The sequence below is a fragment of the Puma concolor genome, chromosome A1 (genome assembly GCF_028749965.1).
Source record: "Puma concolor isolate L17-30 chromosome A1, mPumCon1.1.hap2, whole genome shotgun sequence".
NCBI classification, from domain to species: domain Eukaryota; kingdom Metazoa; phylum Chordata; class Mammalia; order Carnivora; family Felidae; genus Puma; species Puma concolor.
This window is the reverse complement of record NC_141667.1, coordinates 44,559,560-44,578,129: the sequence shown is the minus strand read 5'-3', so window position 1 is coordinate 44,578,129 and position 18,570 is coordinate 44,559,560. Positions and strand designations below refer to the sequence as shown.

The 18,570-nt window shown below is 49.4% G+C and overlaps 1 protein-coding gene across 1 annotated transcript in view; it reads left to right on the top strand.

The window, feature by feature from the left end:
- FAT2 (FAT atypical cadherin 2) overlaps positions 1 to 18,570 on the top strand; it is an 84,378-nt gene that overhangs the window by 10,905 nt on the left and 54,903 nt on the right. Inside the window, exons 2-3 of the mRNA XM_086698466.1 lie at positions 10,741 to 14,023; positions 16,297 to 16,611. Coding sequence (XP_086554592.1) covers positions 10,762 to 14,023; positions 16,297 to 16,611 — 3,577 coding nt within the window. The 5' untranslated portion in view covers positions 10,741 to 10,761. The remainder of the gene's footprint in view (positions 1 to 10,740; positions 14,024 to 16,296; positions 16,612 to 18,570) is intronic.

Here is an 18,570-nt window from a genome sequence, read left to right as displayed (position 1 = left end):
GTGTGTGTTTCCGTGTGAAGTGTCCTTTGGCAAGGAGCTCCCAAGACACAGCTAGGGATCAGTACACATACAGAGAATAACTGCTTCGTTCCGCACGTGCTTTTTGAACACCTAATGTAATGGTAAAAGCATTAGTGTACTTTTACAATGGTCATAATTAGTAATAGTAATAACATTAGCTATTTTCCGGGTGCCTGGCACTGTGCTATATGTTTTCCATGCGGAAGCCCATTAAATCCTCCATGAGGTTAGCACTGCTATATCTCCATGTCACAAATGGGGAAACTGAGGCTCAGACGGACAAAGCCACGCCCCTCGATGCAAGCCGAGGCAGGATTGAGGCCGGGTCTGACCCCCAAGGCCTGGCTCCTTCCCCCTGTGGCCTCCTCCTGGCTGGTGAGTAGGAGGACGGTGACTTTGTGGGTTCCCAAGGAGCCTCCAAGCTGGGAGGAAAGCTGGGTTGAGGGGAGCAACTTGGGCAGGGACGCTGGGTTCTAGTTCCAGGTGCACCACCACTGTCACACGTGATTTAATACAATGCGTTCCCCGCTCTGGTCATAGTTGTCCCATCTTTATAAATAGATGAGACTCCTCATAGGTTTCAGGCAGTGCCCTGAGGCAGCTTGGGAATTTCACAGACATGCCTGAGAAGGTAGAGGCGGCAACAAATGGGAGACGGGGCCCCATACCCCCAACTCACAGATATCACAGCGCCAGCTCTCTTTAATCCATTTCACATAATAATAATGATGGTTTTAAAATACAACAGCTAGGGGCCCCTGGGTGGCTCAGTCAGTTAAGTGTCTGACTTTGGCTCAGGTCATGATCTCACAGTTCGTGGGTTCAAGCCCCGTGTCAGGCTCTGTGCTGACCACTCAGAGCCCGGAGCCAGCTTCAGATTCTGTGTCTCCCTCTCTCTCTGCCCCTCCCCTGCTCGTGCCCTGTCTCTCAAAAATGAATAAACATTAAAGAAAATGTTTTTTAAATAAAAAACATAAAATAACGACAGCCAAGCATTTATTTAGTGATTGCCGGGTGCCATGCACTGTGTTAAACGTTTAATAGGAACGATGTAGTTAGTCAAACCTTCAGAACAACTATCTGAGGTAGGTTCACTTAGTATCTGTCTTTTGAAGACGAGGAAAAACAGAGTCACAGAGGTTAAGTTAGTTCTCCAAAGGTCACCCAATTTGGAACTTGGTGTCTCTACGTCTGAAAACTCACCCTTTTGCAAAGGATCCCTTTGGATCAGAGTTGCAGGAAGCACCCGCTAGACAAGTCTACGTAGCAGGGATATTCTGGTCTCTGCAATTTGTTCTACTCTCTGAAAGAAGTTTTTCAGTCCTCTAGGAGAGTATCTCCTGACTTCAAAATACAACCTTCCTCGCTCCCAGAGAGCCACCCTGAACCCAGACCTTCAGCACAGCCCTTCTCCCCTGCTTCTCCCATACAGGGACCTCCTAGTACCTTCCCGCCCAGGAGGAAGAATCAAAGGTTCCCAGTGGCCTTCCCACAAGGCTGAGTTCACACTTGTGTCCTGATCTGTCCCAAGGCACAGATGTAGAACCCAGAGGGGATGCTCTGTTCCCCTGCTTGTCTTCCAAGCTTCTAACTGATAAATATCATTCCATGCCCTACTGAACTGGAGTAGGTTTTCACCTTACAAACCACTCTGGCCAGAGGGCCCCTCAAGAAGTGGGGCAGGGCACCTTCCCTCCTTTCTCTACCCCTGAGCCCACTGATCCTGGGGACGCTTCTGGCTTAAGGAGATTTCAGCCCCACATGGAAAGCCTACAGATCCATGTAAGACGAAGAGGCCTCTTGCGCCCTCTGGGCCTCACCGAGTGTCGGGGTCTGCAAGCTAGAATGCCTGCAGCCAGTAGGGAACAGCACCGAGGGGTGAAGCAGGGCCCTCCTGGACTCCCTTGTCCTCACAGTTTGGATGGAGATGTGGGCACGAATGGATTTCTCTTCCATTAGGAAGCTGACCTTGGTGATGAACTGTGGCTGAAACAGCCTCGGTGTCTGGGTGGCAGGGGTGGGGCGATGATTCTGGAGAGGGCTTGTGCCCTCTAGTCAGCCTGCATGACCTCCTTGCTCCTGCTTTGGGGCCTTTGCACTGCCTGTGTTTTCTGCCTGAAGCTCCTTCTCAAGAAGGCTTTGTGGCCCTCCCCCTGCTCAAATGTCACCTTGTCATGGACGGCTCCCCTGACCACCCGAATCTGTCATCTCTTTCTCTTTGCCACTAGAATAGAACCCCACAAGAGCAAGGACCTCCTCTGTCTTGTTTTGAATGCCCTCATAGGGCAGGACCTCTGTAAATAAGCATTGAATGAGTGGCTTGGGCAGAAGAGACCCAATAACAAAACACTTTCTCATCCTTCCCCACTCTGTCCCTTTTCCTCCTTAAAACCCAGGTGCCTGGAAGCCCTTTGTTTCCTTCAAATATCCATCTCCCCTGGGTCACCTTATGACTTTCAAGGGTCTTAGGCATTAAATTAGAAATCGTATCTTATGGCAATATTTGTATAAAGACAAATATGTTTTTAGAAATGGTAACATTTTCTTCAGCCTAAAAGTTTGCTTGCTTTCTTCTGGATTTAATAGAAATTAAAACATTTTCATGGGTCCCTAAAAGTACCGCGGGCCCTGGGTATGCCCACTGTGCCTACCAGATAGGGGGGCCCTGCCTCCTCCTCTGAGCCCCACGCACCCTCGGTTCCTGGCTCCCGCACCATGCTCTCTGGAGCTAAGCCGGCCAATACGGGAGCCCCTGGGCAAATGTGGCTATTTAAATTTCAACTAAATAAAATTACAAACTCAGTTCCTCAGTTGTACCAGCCACATGTCCAAGGCTTGATAGACACACGGGCCTAGTGGCTCCCATACGGGACATCTCAGATACAGAACATTCCCATCCTTGTAGAAAGTTCCGCTGGAGAGTGTTGCTCCAGAGAATTAGCTGCAGCTACATCAGCCCTCTCCGAGTCTCTCTTTTTAGAATGTGGATTCCAATCCTTGGCTGGCACTAAAGTCCACCACCTATTGGGTGGATGAACTTGGGCGGAGCTTTCCCATTATCTGGCCCTCAGTTTCTCATTTAGAAAACAAGGGTCATAATAACTGTCAGAAGAGTGGTGATCTCCGTACAATGATTAACTCGTACTGAGTGGATTCCAGAGCTGGGCATCTGCCATATGTTGACTCATTCAGCCTTCTCAACAACTCCACAAGCTAGGTACTTATCCCATATCCCTTGTACTGGGACCAGAGAGGCGATGTAACTGCCCAAGGCCACACAGCTGGTGAGTAGTAGAGCCGGGATTTGAAACCTGGTCTATCTGACTCCAGAGCCCACTTTCTTAACTATTAATTCCATCCAGTACCGCACCCCTTCCCTCAAAACCATGTGAGATAACGCCATGTAGGTTTTTTTTTAAACTTATGGATTACACATAGACATGAGTATTTGTCATCAATAATAATATCAGAATAGTAATAAAGAAGGGGCACCCCCGTCCCAGCTCCCTTCCATCCATGTCGTAGGTGAGGACTTCCTTTTTCCGTCCTCTTTGCCTTCTAATTTCAGGCTTGGGCAGGCCTGGCCTTTTACAGCTCTCCTAAAAGCCGCTTGGTCCACTGGTGGTTCGGGCTGCCCTTTACCAAGCCATTATGGGTCCTAATAAGGTGTTACTCTGCGTCCTTCCTCCCTGTGCCTTCACCTCTCATATTATCTGTCTCCCCTGCAGCCCTGGGAAGTAGGTAGGAGTAGCTATTATTATCTGCATTTTACAGACGGATAAATTGAGGCTCAGAAGAGGTTCTGTGGCCTTCCCAAGGTCACACAACCCATCAAGGGCCCAAGACACCGGCTCCTTTCCTGCTGGCGTCCGGTTCTTTGACTTGTTCTGTTACACGAGAACCCGGCAGTGGCTGACTACAAACTAGCAAATGACTCAAGGGTTCATCCAAGTTTCTGAGAAATAAATCAAGCTTCTCTACCCACAGGGAGTTCCAGTTGGCTCACCCTAACGGAGCCAGTGTTCAAGCCCAGTCCACACCAGAGTGGGAGTCTTGAACGGAAAAATCTCCCTTTTGATCTGATATGAGATTACTCTTCTCAGCATGTAGTTCTCTTCTGGTCCTGCCTCTTCTCAAAAGCCTTCGATGGCTCCCTCCTACTAAGAGAAAAAATAACTTCAGCAGCTAAAGACTTCATGACTAGCAGGCATCTGGAATATCCATATTCTTTCACTTATGATTTTAATTCTGATTCAAAGGCACAATCCCTCTGTCCCTCCCCACATTTAAGCTATTGTCACAAATAGAACTTACTTGGAGAGTTCTTTCTTAAGAGCCACAAGGGCCAGTCCTAACACTGATGCCTGAGGCAGACACAGTGGAGGGGAGGGGAATGGGGTCAGAAAATACTTCCCAAGGGCACCCAAATCCACGGTAATTTTACATTTGGATTCTGGAGGGAGTGTGGACATTCTCCAATCCAGAGGAATGAATCCACTGACTCTTTCTTTCAAGAAAGGCTCTCCGGGGCACCTGGGTGGCTCAGTTGGTTGAGCGACTGACTTTAGCTCAGGTCATGATCTCACAGTTTGTGAGTTCGAGCCCCACATCGGGCTCTGTACTGACAAGCTCAGAGCCTGGAGCCTGTTTCAGATTCTGTGTCTCCCTCTCTCTCTGCCCCTCCCCTGCTCATGCTCTGTCTCTCTCTGTCTCAGAAATAAATAAACATTTAAAAAATATATATATATTATATATATATATATATATATATGAAAGGCTCTCCAAACTTTAAACATCTTATCTCCTTGCTTCTTCCTGGAGCCTAGGAAATTCTGAGTAGTCAGGTTTAGGAAGTCTGGCTGTCTATTTTCTGTTCAGCCACCACCTTTCTGGGTGGCCTTGGGTGTGCTGTGCAGATCTCAGTTTCCTGTATCTGAGAAGCGGGAGTGAAAGGGTAGATGTGTTTCTTAGGAGTGTTATGTGGGCCACTAGTGAACATCTGGGACATGTCTAAGAGAAGAGAAGGTGTTGGGCCATGAGGGAGGATGTCATCACTGGTCCATTGTCAGAAACAAAGCCTGACAGTTTGAAGAAATTTGGTAAAAGCTTCTTTAGTGAGTGGTTTGGCTATGAATTCCTCCGAGTACATCTGCTTCCGCAAAGAGGGGACAGAATTAGTCACAGAGTCATAGGCTTCTAGAACTAAAGACTAGAGTCACTGCACATCGACCATTACAAATATTGATCATAGTGCATCAGAGTCAGCACAACCAGGGGTGCCTGGGTGGCTCAGTCGGTGAAGCATCCGACTTCAGCTCGGGTCATCATCTCACGGTTCGCGGCTTCGAGCCCCGCATCGGGCTCTGTGTTGACAGCTCAGATCCTGGAGCCTGCTTCAGATTCTGTGTCTCCCTCTCTCTCTGCCCCTTCCCCCGTTTGCACTTCTCTTTCTCTCTCAAAAATAAGTGAACATTAAAAAAACTTCTTAAAAAACAATTAAAAAAAGAATCAGAGCACCTCCAGCTATGTGTCTTAGGACATTTTATGACAGGACAATAGCAGAGTCCAGCTTGTCAGATCTGGAGGGGCTCCTAGAGGCCATCTATCCAGTTTTTCAAGCCTGTGCTCCCCAGGGGGGTGAGGGACAAACCTGTGGGCAGGTTCTAGCCCTCCATCCCCACTCTTAACAGTGCAGCTCTGCTTTTCTCTGTTTACAGGTAGGTTTCCAGGTACAATTTCATTAGGAAAAAGGAGATTCCACCCTTGAAAGCCATAGAGGGGGTTGAAATCATGGATCCATTCCAGCCCTTCACCCAACACACAGCACATCATTTACAGAGGAAGAAAGAGGTCCACAGGGCTCAGGTGACTGACTTGACCAAGGACACACAGGGAAGAAATGACTTTAGATCCAGGTCTCCCAAGAACCAGGTTGACTTGCTACACGGACCACTGAGCAAGCATCGGCGAGGGTGCAAGCCTCAGCCACAGCCAGAGGAAATCCCTTCCCTGCCTTTGCGGGCTCATTTAGGGTCTAATAGAGACCACAGGCCTGTCCAGGCCAAAGAATCATACCTGTAAGAGTTGGAAGGGACTTTCGAGCTTTTCTCGTCTCCCCTGAGGGCATATATGCATCTAGCATAGCACATCTTTCACACGTGGCCACCCAGACTCTGCCTGGTCTCCCCAGTGACAGGGAGCTCTGTATTCTGAGATGACTCATTCCGGAATTGCACTCGAGGTCACTAACCAAAAAATTGAGGAAAGATCTCAGAGCACCGTTCCTCCCATTTGTGCTTAGACTTTCACCAGTGATTTGGATAAAGACGCGGATGTCACAACCACCAAGTTTCTGAATGTTAGAATCCAGATTCTCAGAAGCCGGAGCAGTGAGCTAAAGCACAGGGTGAAATGCATCGTAGTCTCATTAAAGCCCTACAGCATTTAGTTGGAGAAAGTCAGCCTGTGCAAGAACAGATTGGGGATGGTGTGATAATGCATCTGAGAGTTTTCATTACCTATAAACTCAGCCGTCAATAGTATGAGCTGGCTGCTAAAAGTCATAGTACTGGGTAATATTTGTTGAAACTGCCACATACTGTATTCAGTATTTATGCACATTAACTAAGTCCATTCTCAACATGATATTACGAAGTAGAGAAATGAAAATCAGAGAAGGTAAGCCACCTGCCCAAGGTCACACAGCCAGAAACTGTGTGTTGGAAACCACTTTCTGCCGCTTTCCCCACCTATGAAATGGGGCTGGGAGTTACAAGGAGGAAGATTTGATTCAGACACATATCCTAAAAGGTTCCATTCGTGAACTCCACACCTGCACTTGTTCACACCTGTGCACACACAAGCCCCTAGCTACCAATTTATTTGCTCCTATCATATTCATTCTGTCAAGCAGGCACATACAATCAATGCACCCATACAGCTATTCAAAAAGTGCCTCCTAAGTATGTATGCGTGTTCTCTTGCAAATGTGCACATTCACCCACATGCAGATTTTTCTCTGAGTCTGGGGAGCCAAGAACGAGAGGCCCCACCCCAGACAAGCGCCTGCTCGCAGCTTACCAGAATAGCCTGTGGCTGGGCCAGCAAGCTTAGACTCGACCAGAGACCCATGGCTTCCTGCTCCGTTGGGGCACAGGCTGGACCTTCTCCAGAGGATTCAGTGGACCCCACCCTCACCCCAACCTCAGGCTTTGATTCTGCCTTGGCTTTGAAAACTAGTAATAACTAATATTTATTGAGTGCTTTTCTATGGGCCAGGCACTGTGCTAAGTACAACAACGTGCATGGTCTTATTTCTTTAGTCTTTATAAAAACCCCAGGAAAGCAGTTCTCTTAACAGCCCCATCTTCTAGATGAGAAAACAGAGGTTTGGGGAGGTTAGCTTACCCAAGGTTATGTAGTTAGCATGCAGTGGAGCTTGAATTTGAACCCAAACCGTCGGATTCACAGGTAGCCATGGTTCCTCTTTCTGGCAAGGTGGTTGAGAGGAAAGAACCTGACTCTGGTCCTTACCGTCCTTACCCTGTGACTTTGGGCAAGTCCCTTTCTTTTGGGGGGACTTCATTTTACAGCTTCAGAAAGGAAGAGATCATCACTAAAGGTGCTTTCAGCTGTCATTCTGTCATTGCTTTTCCTAAGTCCGGATCCTACCATTTTTCAACTATTGAGTAGGGTTACGTACCTGGCAGTTATGTACCAGGCACTGAGAATTCATGCATGAATAAGATACACAAAGCCCCTGTCTTCATGGAGCCCGGTGGCTAGTGTAGGAGACAGTCATTAAACAAATTAGCAAGAACATATTGCGTAGTGATAAGTGCCATGAAGAAAATGGGGGGGTGTGATAAAGAAGGGTACTGAGAAGGAGGCTACATCAAACTGGGACTTAGGATGAGGGATGGGTTGGGCTGAGCCAAGAAGAAAGATAACAAGAAGAAGCCAGCCATGTGAGACTCTTCAGTAAAGGGGAATAGCAAGTGCAAAGGCCCTGAGGCAGACTCTAGTTTGGTATGTTTGTGGAGGAGAAAGGAGGCCCTTGTGGTTGCAGCTTGGTGAAAAATGAGTGCTGGGAGGTATCACTGGAAAAGCAGGCAGGGTCCACATGGTGTGGGGCCTTGTAGGTCATAGCAAGGAGTTTAGATTTTAATCTGAATGCTATGGGAAGCCACTGGAAAATTTTAAGAAGGGAAGTGATATGAATTGACTTATGTTTTCACAAGATATTTCGAAATAGTGGTCCTAGGTGCTGTGGGCTGGGAGGGCAGCCCAGGGAGCCCAACGTGCCTGTGCACCCCGCAAGCCCGTTCACTTGCCCAGGAATAGTTCCAGGAGCAAATGTCCAGACACGTTTGCTGAGGTCCTTCCTCAGCAAACCGCACACCAGGTCTGTGGGTCCTATAATTTGAACACAGCCCTGGGCACCACCCCCCCACCCCCCACCCAAGGGTGCATGTTCTTTGTGCCTTATCTCTTCCAGGGAGACCCTGCCCCTGCTCCCTTCCCTGAGCTCATCTCTGCAAGACGCCTGCAGAGCTGCTGAGCAGCGTGTCTTGTTGGGGCCTGCCCTCCACGGGTGCTGACCTGGTGAACAGGAAGCGTTCCGCAAAACAGGGCAGGCCGAGCCGGGAGGCTGGGTGCACCCTGGGCTCGCTGGGCTGCAGAGGGAGCGGACCTGGGACTGGGGTAAGGACTCTCTTTCCCTTGGGGCTTCAACGTCCAAAGCAACGCCACCCTGGGGGCTTGGGGCCCACACGACTCAGGGGTCCCTCTCCTCTTGCTGTGTCAGGGATGCGTGAGTGGAATGGGGTGAATATGGCTTTTGCCCGGGGCCAGCTCTACTGTGGGTGCAGGGGATGCCAGGGGGAAGAGTAGAGGGGCAGGAAGGATGGGAATAGACACCCCAAGTGTAGAAATCTGCCTCCATTCCCGCCCCTCTCCTCTGAGGAGCTGGGCCTCGGGTGCCACCAACGGGATTTCAGGGGAAGGATGGTGGGTGGTAGGGAGGCTGCAAGGACGGGGCATATTCAAATTCTTTTCTGTCACAGGCTTGCGGATCCCAAGTTAGGCAGACTTTTCCACCCTCCCTCCCATGTTGGGATGCTACCTGCCAGGTCTTAAAGAAGCTCCATTCAGCTCCCTCAGGACTCTGGAAAGGCATGGATGCAAGCCTCTCCTTTCCCCTCTGGCCCCCGGAGTTTAACTCTTCCTTGTCTTTGAAGAGCAAGGCAGCTGGAAAAACGAGTCTTGCCTGTTTCCTCCAGGAATGCTCTGCACATCTGGCTGGCAGCCAAGAAGCTCCTGGGAGTCAAGACTCTCACGGGCAGGCAGGCCCGGCACCAGCCTGCTGTGTCCAGCCTCGCACTTTGCTTCTGGAAGGCACTTTGGCAACGAACCTCTGCCTTCCCCTACTCCCCTTCCCCCTTCTCCCTCTCCTTAATCCTGATGAGCCTCCACTTTGAACTCAGGCTGGAGTTCAGGGACAGGCCGTGTGGGAAACGGCACAGGACACAATGGGAAACGCGGCAGGTCTTAGAGGGGCGAAGCACTCGTTCGTGGCCAGTTCAACAATTATCAGGGACTAGTTCTTTCCAGGCCCCCCACTATGTGAAAGGGGGCAAGACACGTCCCCCCTCTGGGACTCTGCTTCCCCATCTATGGACGAGGAGTGGGGTCAGAACTCTGTGTCTCAAAGCCCCATTATAGCTCTGACATTCCAGGGGTTTGGGAGTTACAAGATGAGTCAGAATCGGGCTCTGTCCAAAGGGACTAGCAGTGGGACAGGGGCAGGTGAGTCTGGGGTGGAAGAAGCAGTCCTGGCCTGTAACGCAAGGAGCCCCAGGTCAAATTCTTGCTTTGCCTCTATCTAGTCATAAGGCCCTGGGTGGCTCCCTTCCCTTGATGAAACTGAGTTGCCTATTACCGATAATAGCCAATATTATGTTACAATTTCTATGTCCCAGGCACCCCCGCTGGGTCATTTACCTTTGTTGTTTCACTTAATTTTCACACCAATCCAATGAGGTAGATAATATCCTTATCCCCATTCTACGGAAGAGGAAACCGAGGCTCACAGAGGTCAAATAACCCGAGCAGAAAATCACCCAGCTGGTAAGCGGTGGAACCAGGGCTGATGGCCAACCAACCGGAGGCCAGGCTTGTGATCTTGGTCACTTTGTTTTTTTCTGCAGCCCCCGCACATGCAGACGCAACTCACTTTGGCTGGAGCTCCACCTTGATGGACGGGGTCTTGTAGGAAGTACTTAGAGACAGATTGCTAAACTTGGGTACCTGGTTGAAATTATCCCACCATCACTGGGGAGCCATTGAAGGTTCTTTGGGAAAAGGAGTCAAGTGGTCAGGACTATGTTGTATCTGCTAGTTACCCCTGAGAAAGCATTTAAATTAGTCTGTTAGTGTTTAGATACACTAACAGGTATCTCAACCTGAGCACTATTGACATTTGGGGCTGGATCATTAGTTGTTGTTGGGGGGCTGTCCTGTGTGTTGCAGGGTGTTTAGAAGCACCCCAGCCTCGATCCACAGATGCCAGTAGCATCCTCCCCAACAAGCTGGGATGGCTGACGGTGTCTTCAGACATTGCCAAGTGTCCCCTGTGGGGCAAAATCATCCTAGCTAAGAACCATCGCAGTAGGAACCATTTCTTTACTAACTCATACTTTTTTGTGTGTGTGTGCGTAGGGCTTCAGGAGTTTTTCCATCATGATTATTGCCTTCTTGGGCTTTGTCATTTTCTTGCTCCGCTGTACAACCTGTGAGAAGCCCCGAGAAGGGATCCCCTCCTCCTCCGCCTGGCGCTTTACACACTCTCTTTATAATGCGACCATCTACGAAAACTCTGCCCCCAAGACCTACGTGGAGAGCTCCGTGAAAATGGGCATTTACCTCGCCGAGCCCCAGTGGGCAGTGCGGTACCGGATCATCTCCGGGGACATGGCCAATGTGTTTAAAACAGAGGAGTACGTGGTGGGTGACTTCTGCTTTCTGAGAATAAGAACAAAGAGCAGTAACACGGCCCTTCTGAACAGGGAGGTGCGAGACAGCTACACCCTCATCATCCAAGCCACGGAGAAGACCTTGGAGTTAGAAGCGTTGACCCGGGTGGTGGTCCACATCCTGGACCAGAATGACCTAAAGCCCCTCTTCTCCCCGCCTTCATACCGAGTCACCATCTCTGAGGACATGCCCCTCAAGAGCCCCATCTGCAAGGTGACTGCCACAGATGCGGATCTGGGCCAGAATGCCAAGTTCTACTATGCCTTCAACACAAGGTCGGAGACGTTCGCCATCCATCCCACCAGCGGCGTGGTCACCTTGGCTGGGAAGCTCAACGTCACCTGGCGAGGGAGGTACGAGCTCCAGGTGCTGGCTGTGGACCGCATGCGGAAAATCTCAGAGGGTAACGGGTTTGGCAATCTGGCTGCCCTGGTCATCCACGTGGAGCCTGCCCTCAGAAAGCCCCCGGCCATCACCTCAGTGGTGGTGGCTCCGCCGGACAGCAAGGAGGGTGCCACCTACGCCACCGTCATGGTAGACGCAAATAGCTCCGGCGCCGAAGTGGACTCGCTAGAGATAGTTGGGGGTGACCCTGGAAAGTACTTCAAAGCCATCAAGTCTTATGCCCGCGGCAGTGAGTTCAGTTTGGTGTCTGTCAAAGACATCAACTGGCTGGAGCACCTTCATGGCTTCAACCTCAGCCTGCAGGCCAGGAGTGGGAGCGGGCATTCTTCTCATTCCCAGATCAGGGGCTTCCACCTACCCCCTTCCAAACTGGCCTCCCTCAAATTTGAGAGGGCTGTTTACAGAGTGCGGCTCAGTGAGTTTTCCCCGCCTGGCAGCCGCGTGGTGATGGTGAAAGTAACCCGAGCCTTCCCCAACCTGCAGTATGTTCTAAAGCCATCCTCAGAGAGTGCAGGGTTCAAACTTAATGCTCGCACTGGGCTCATCACCACCACGAAGCTCAGGGACTTCCATGACCGAGCCCACTACCAGCTACACATCAGAACCTCACCGGGGCTGGCCTCCACCACCGTGGTCATTGATATAGTGGACTGTAACAACCATGCCCCCATCTTCAACAGGTCCTCCTACGATGGCACCTTTGATGAGAACATCCCTCCAGGCACCAGCATTCTGACAGTTACTGCCACAGACCGGGACCATGGGGAGAATGGATACGTCACCTATTCCATCACTCGTCCGAAAGCTGTGCCCTTCTCTATTGACCCTTACCTGGGGATTATCTCCACCTCCAAACCCATGGACTATGAGCTCATGAAAAGAATTTATACCTTCCGGGTGCGGGCATCAGACTGGGGCTCCCCATTTCACCAGGAAAAGGAAGTGTCTATTTCTCTTAGGCTCAAGAACTTGAATGACAACAAGCCTATGTTTGAGCAAGTCAACTGCACTGGGTCTATCCACGAAGACTGGCCGGTAGGAAAATCACTAATGACTGTGTCCGCTATAGATGTGGACGAGCTGCAGAACCTAAAATACGAGTTTGTGTCAGGCAATGAACTAGGGTATTTTGATCTAAACCATTTCTCTGGAGTGATATCCCTCAAGCGCTCTTTTATGAATCATACTACTACTGGTCAACCCATCAACTACTCCCTGAAAATAACAGCCTCAGATGGGAAACACTATGCCTCACCCACAACTTTGAATGTTACTGTAGTGAAAGATCCTCGTTTTGAGGTCCCTGTAACATGTGATAAAACAGGAGTATTGACACATTTCACAAAGGCCATCCTCCATTCTGTTGGGTTTCAGAACCAGGACTCCAGTGATGAGGACTTCATTTCCTTAAGTGCGTATCAGATCAATCATCACACGCCCCAGTTTGAGGACCACTTCCCACAGTCCATTGACATCCTTGAACGTGTTCCTGTCAACACCTCCCTGGCCCGCCTGGCAGCCACTGACCCTGATACTGGATTTAATGGCAAACTGGTCTATGTGATTGCAGACGGCAACGACGAGGGCTGCTTTGACATTGAGCTGGAGACAGGGCTGCTCACGGTAGCTGCCCCTTTGGACTATGAAGCCACCCGTTTCTACATCCTCAATGTAACAGTGTATGACTTGGGCACTCCCCAGAAGTCATCCTGGAAGCTGCTGACAGTGAATGTGAAAGACTGGAATGACAATGCCCCCAGATTTCCTCCTGGTGGGTACCAGATAACCGTCTCGGAGAACACAGAAGTTGGAACCACAATTGCCGAGTTGGAAGCAAAAGACGCCGATTCCGATGACAATGGGAGGGTTCGCTACACTCTGCTAAGCCCCACAGAGAAGTTCTCCCTCCATCCCCTCACTGGGGAGCTGGCTGTCACAGGACACCTGGACCGGGAATCAGAGCCACAATATATACTCAAGGTGGAAGCCAGGGATCAGCCCAGGAAGGGCCACCAGCTCTTCTCTGTCACTGACCTGAAAATCACATTGGAAGATGCCAATGACAACTCTCCTCAGTGTATCACGGAACTCAGCAGCCTGAAAGTCCCAGAGGATCTGCCCCCCGGGACTGTTCTAACGTTTCTGGATGCCTCCGATCCTGACGTGGGCCCTGCGGGAGAAGTGCGTTATGTCCTGTTGGATGATGCCCACGGGACCTTCCAGGTGGACCCGATGACTGGCGCGCTTAGTCTGGAGAGAGAGCTGGACTTTGAGAGGCGGGCTGGATACAATCTGAGCCTGTGGGCCAGTGACAGTGGGCGGCCCCTGGCCCGCAGGACCCTCTGCCACGTGGAAGTGATAGTCTTGGATGTGAATGAGAATCTCCACCCTCCCCGCTTTGCCTCCTTTGTGCACCAGGGCCAGGTGCAGGAGAACAGTCCCTCGGGAACGCAGGTGATGGTAGTGGCCGCCCATGATGATGATGGTGGCTTGGATGGGGAGCTCCAGTACTTCCTGAGGGCTGGCACCAGTCTTGCAGCCTTTAGCATCAACAAAGACACAGGTACTGGTAGTGGGGTGGACGGGAGTGCCAGGTGCTTGGAGAGGATGGGCCTAAGGGGATCAGGGGCTGTCCTGAAAGAAGACAGGCTCCAGGCTAAAAAGAAAAGGCAATAAATAGGGACTCTCCTTCTTGTCCCTTTTATTTTATTTTAAATTAATCTTTATCATACTGGAGATATATATATATATGTGTGTGTATATATGTGCGCACGTGCGCGCGCGCGCGTGTGTGTGTGTATCCATTGAAGTCAAATCAACCATCTCACTAGCATTTGTGTGTATACTTACACACACACATAAACATACAGTATATGCATATGCTTATAAAAGTAATGCATCATGGCTATAAATTTTTACATATAATTTAAAAATGAATGTTTAAAAAAAATTTTTTTTTAGAGAGAGAGAGAGAGTGGGGGAGAGGGGCAAAGGGGGAGGGAGAGAAAATCTCAATCTGTCTCCAGGCTCAGTGCAGAGCCCAATGCAGGGCTCGATTCCACAAGCCTGGGATCATGACCTGAGCTGAAATCAAGAGCTGGGCGTTCAACTGAGTGAACCATCCAGATGCCCCTAAATATGAATGTTTTTTTTGTGTGTGTGTCCCATCTCCCTAGATATAATCTTTATTAACAATTTGGTCTATAATCTTGTAAATTTTTCTTCTTTGTGTCTGACATTTTATCACTGTTCATTTTATTATATGAGAAAATTATACAAAAGACACTAATTCTGCAACACTTTTTTTTTTCACATAACATAACACCAGGATCTCTTACGTATCAGTACCTATATTTTTCCTTCTTTTTTAATGGCTGCATTTTATTCTATCATCTAGCTGTAACATCCTTGATCATATACTTTTACTCATATGCATGAGTCTCTATAGGGAAAACTCTTAAAAATGCAGTTGCTGGGTCAAAGGATAATGCATATTTTCAATGTTAATACATAATTTCCAAATTACCCTCCAAAAAGTTGGCACCAGCTTATTTACTCCCTTTTTTAAAGTTTACTTATTTATTTAGAAAAAATTTTTTAATGTTTATTTCTTTTTGAGAGACAGAGAGAGAACCAAGCAGGGGAGGAGCAAAGAGTGAGGGAGACACAGAATCCGAAGTAGACTTCAGGCTCTGAGCTGTCAGCACAGAGCCTGACTCGGGGCTCAAACTCATGAACCATGAGATCATGACCTGAGCTGAAGTCAGACACTTTACCAAATGAGCCAACCAGGCACCCCAAGTTTATTTATTTATTTTGGGAGAGAGAGAGAGAGAGAGAGAGAGAGAGAGAGAGAGAATGAATCCCAAGCAGGCTCTGCACTGTAAGTACAGAGCCCGACCCAGGGCTCAAACTCACGAACCGAGAGATCATGACCCAAGCTAAAATCAAGAACTGGACGCTTAACTGACTGAACTTCCCTATTTATTCCTTTTAAAGCTTCATAGAAAATAAGTGCAATTCACCAAACACTCACAAGCACCTTCTGCTTGTGAGATTCTGAGAGTGACACCTTGGGGGAGGTCCCAGGTGAATAAAGGTAGGTCACTGTCCTCAAAGAGCTTACAATCTGATGGCTGATTTATTTCCAGGGTGAAGGGCAGGGTGATGTGGTAGAAAGAGCATTAGACTGAGAGTCAGTTAAAAGAGACTCTGCTCTTCAGGCCCACTTGCTACACGATCTTGATCAAATCACGTTCTCTCTCTGGGCCTTCGTCCCTCCAGCTGACAAAACAGTGAGATTCCTTCCTCTCTGCCCCACGACAGCTGTGAGCATGGGCCTTGTCCTCTGGTACAAGTCCTTCTGGCTGAGCGTGACCCATGAGAACTTAGGGTGCACCCCTCTTGTGCTCACTGTCGGACTCTCGACTTCTAGAACAGTGCTGGCCCATAGTAAGCAATCTGTGGAGCGAGCATACTGAGGCATGAAGTGAGGTCTCTAGAATCATAAGGATGCTGGAAAGGGGAACAGCAATTTAGTCATCAGATCCCTAACCTTTAAATGGGTATCTATACTATTTGAAACTTGAAGGAACTGGTTTAAGGACAACTGTCATGGGCTTATCTTAGCAGAGAACGGTTCTGAGAGGCTCTACAGCAAGGCTACGACTTGTGTGTGTTTAACTCAGCAGCTCCCACACCACATCGACAGCAGGTCCCTTTTCCTGTGGAACACTCCTGTTTCCACAGTATCGCCCGGGGACCGTTAGGTAAAGTGATTCCGAAAGCTACTGTGAGCTCTAAAAGATTTGGGGTTTGGTGCTCGACTGTCCCTAGGTATGATCCAGACTCTGGCACCCCTGGACCGAGAATCTGTGTCCTGCTATTGGCTGACGGTACTGGCAGTGGACAGAGGTTCCATACCTCTCTCTTCCGTAACCGAAGTCTACATTGAGGTTACGGATGTCAACGACAACCCACCCCAGATGTCCAGGCCAGTGTTCTACCCCTCCGTCCGGGAGGATGCCCTCCTGCACACCTCTGTGCTTCAGCTGGATGCCTGGGACCCGGACTCCAGCTCCAAAGGGAAGCTGACCTTCAACATCACCGGTGGGAACAATATGGGATTCTTTGTTCTTCACCCGCTCACAGGTAAGGACCTCAGGAATCTGGCTGAATAGGAGTCTCTACCACAGTGCTTTTCACAGTTTGGTCTTGGACCAGCATCCTCAGCATCACCTGCCCACGTGTTAGCAATTCAAATTCTCAGGCCCCACCTTACCACAGGCCGGGGCCCAGAAACCCATCTTTTATTTAACAAAATATCCGGGGGGATTCTCAGGGGTGCTAAGTTTGAGAACCACTGCTGTGCAGTCTGTCTCTCTGGGAAAACAAGAATATATTGGCTTTCTTTCCTTGGGGCCTAGGAAAGCTAAGCAGGATGCCTGGGTGGCCACGCTGGGACTATTTCAGATCTCTGAGTGCTCCCAAACTGACCCCTCCCCCCAGTCACAGCCACAGATCCAATCTCTTAACCCTAGTTCTAAACCAATCTCAAGCCTGCCCACAGAGCGGTGGCAGTGGAGATCCACTCCAGTAGAGTCAACCATCTCATAAACATCTATCCTTGGCCCAAGGCCATCTGGGGCAAGACGGTGGGTGGTTCATAGACCACAAAGGCATTTTGTTTGGCTTGTGCAAGTCTTAAACAACGATTTTTCAAGTTGTTGCCAGCGTTTAAAAATTAGAAAATTCCACAAAACACTCCAGATTTCCAGTGGATCGTAAAGAACTAGGAGATCTGGCCACACTGAGCTCACATTTGCACAGGGCCTCAACTACCTGAAGCCAACAGCAGCTCTCCATGCAGAGCAGGTGCCTGTCCTTTGGTCCCCATGGGCCCCTCCTCCCTCTTGTGCTACCCTCAGCCTGCTTCTCGAACTGAGGCTACCTGCCTGGCTCCTGTCGCTGTTGGAATTTGAGAGCCAGCTCCCGCTGCTGTGGATATGTCTCCAAAGCCACATCTTTCTCTTAGAGGATGGACAGCGATATGATAGCAGAGAGGGCAGACTCTATCTCCTCCGAACCCAAGATCCTATTCTCTGGCTCCAATAATTCATTCTTGGAAGGACAGAACCCTGGCGAGATTGGAGGAGGTGGAAAGGGAGAAACTAGCTCCCCATCCTTAAGACAGAAGGAAATGAGGAGGAGCAAGAGGCTGGAAGTCCTGGGACAGACGGTGGGTGGAGGACGCAAGTATCTATTTGCACAGGGACATTTGTTTGGAGCCTTTCCTGTTAACCTTTGATCTCAAGGGATGGATTAGTCCTTTAAGAAGGATCCTTTCACCCTGGAAAACAGGCCTAAGCTGGCTCTCACTGGGCCCATCCTGTCCTCCCCCCCCCCCCCCCCAACGACCTTGCAGAAGAGAGAAGAGGTCTCTCACCTAAGGCATTGGCTTCTCAATGTTTTCCAAATCCCCATCCTGTTTACTGTCAACAGTTCCCTGACACAGGGTCTGGCAAAATGCCCCAGAGAACAGAGATGTCCTTAGTCTTCCTGCAGTTGAGGAGAAGACATTTTAACCAGCACGAACATTTAAAAATAAAATAATAAGTCAGGAGTGGAGGCCCCAGCCCCCCTTTCTTATCACCACCATTACATCATCCCATTTCCCTGCCTGGATACTTTGAATGGTTCCCCCACATCCTTAAGATAAAGCCAGATCCTGCCATGTCTCCCACGCTGCGTCTGACATGGTCTCTGTGGACCTTTTGGGCTTCATCCTGCCTTTCTTATCCTACCACTCTGGTTCCGACGACATGGCCTGTTTCAGTCCGTTCCCTGTCCTGACACATGGCCTTTGCATACACTGTTCTTTCTTCCAGAAGTTCCTTTTCCTTTCCTTTAGTCTGGCTAACTCCCACTCCTCTTTCAGATCCCAGCCCAGCCATTCTTTCTTTACAGTTTTTCCTGACACTATAATACATCTCCCAGCTCAGTCTACTTTTTTAAAAAATATTTTTTTAATGTTCATTTGTATTAGAGAGAGACGGACAGTGCGTGAGCAGAGGAGGGGCAGAGAAAGACAGAGACAGAACCTGAGGCAGG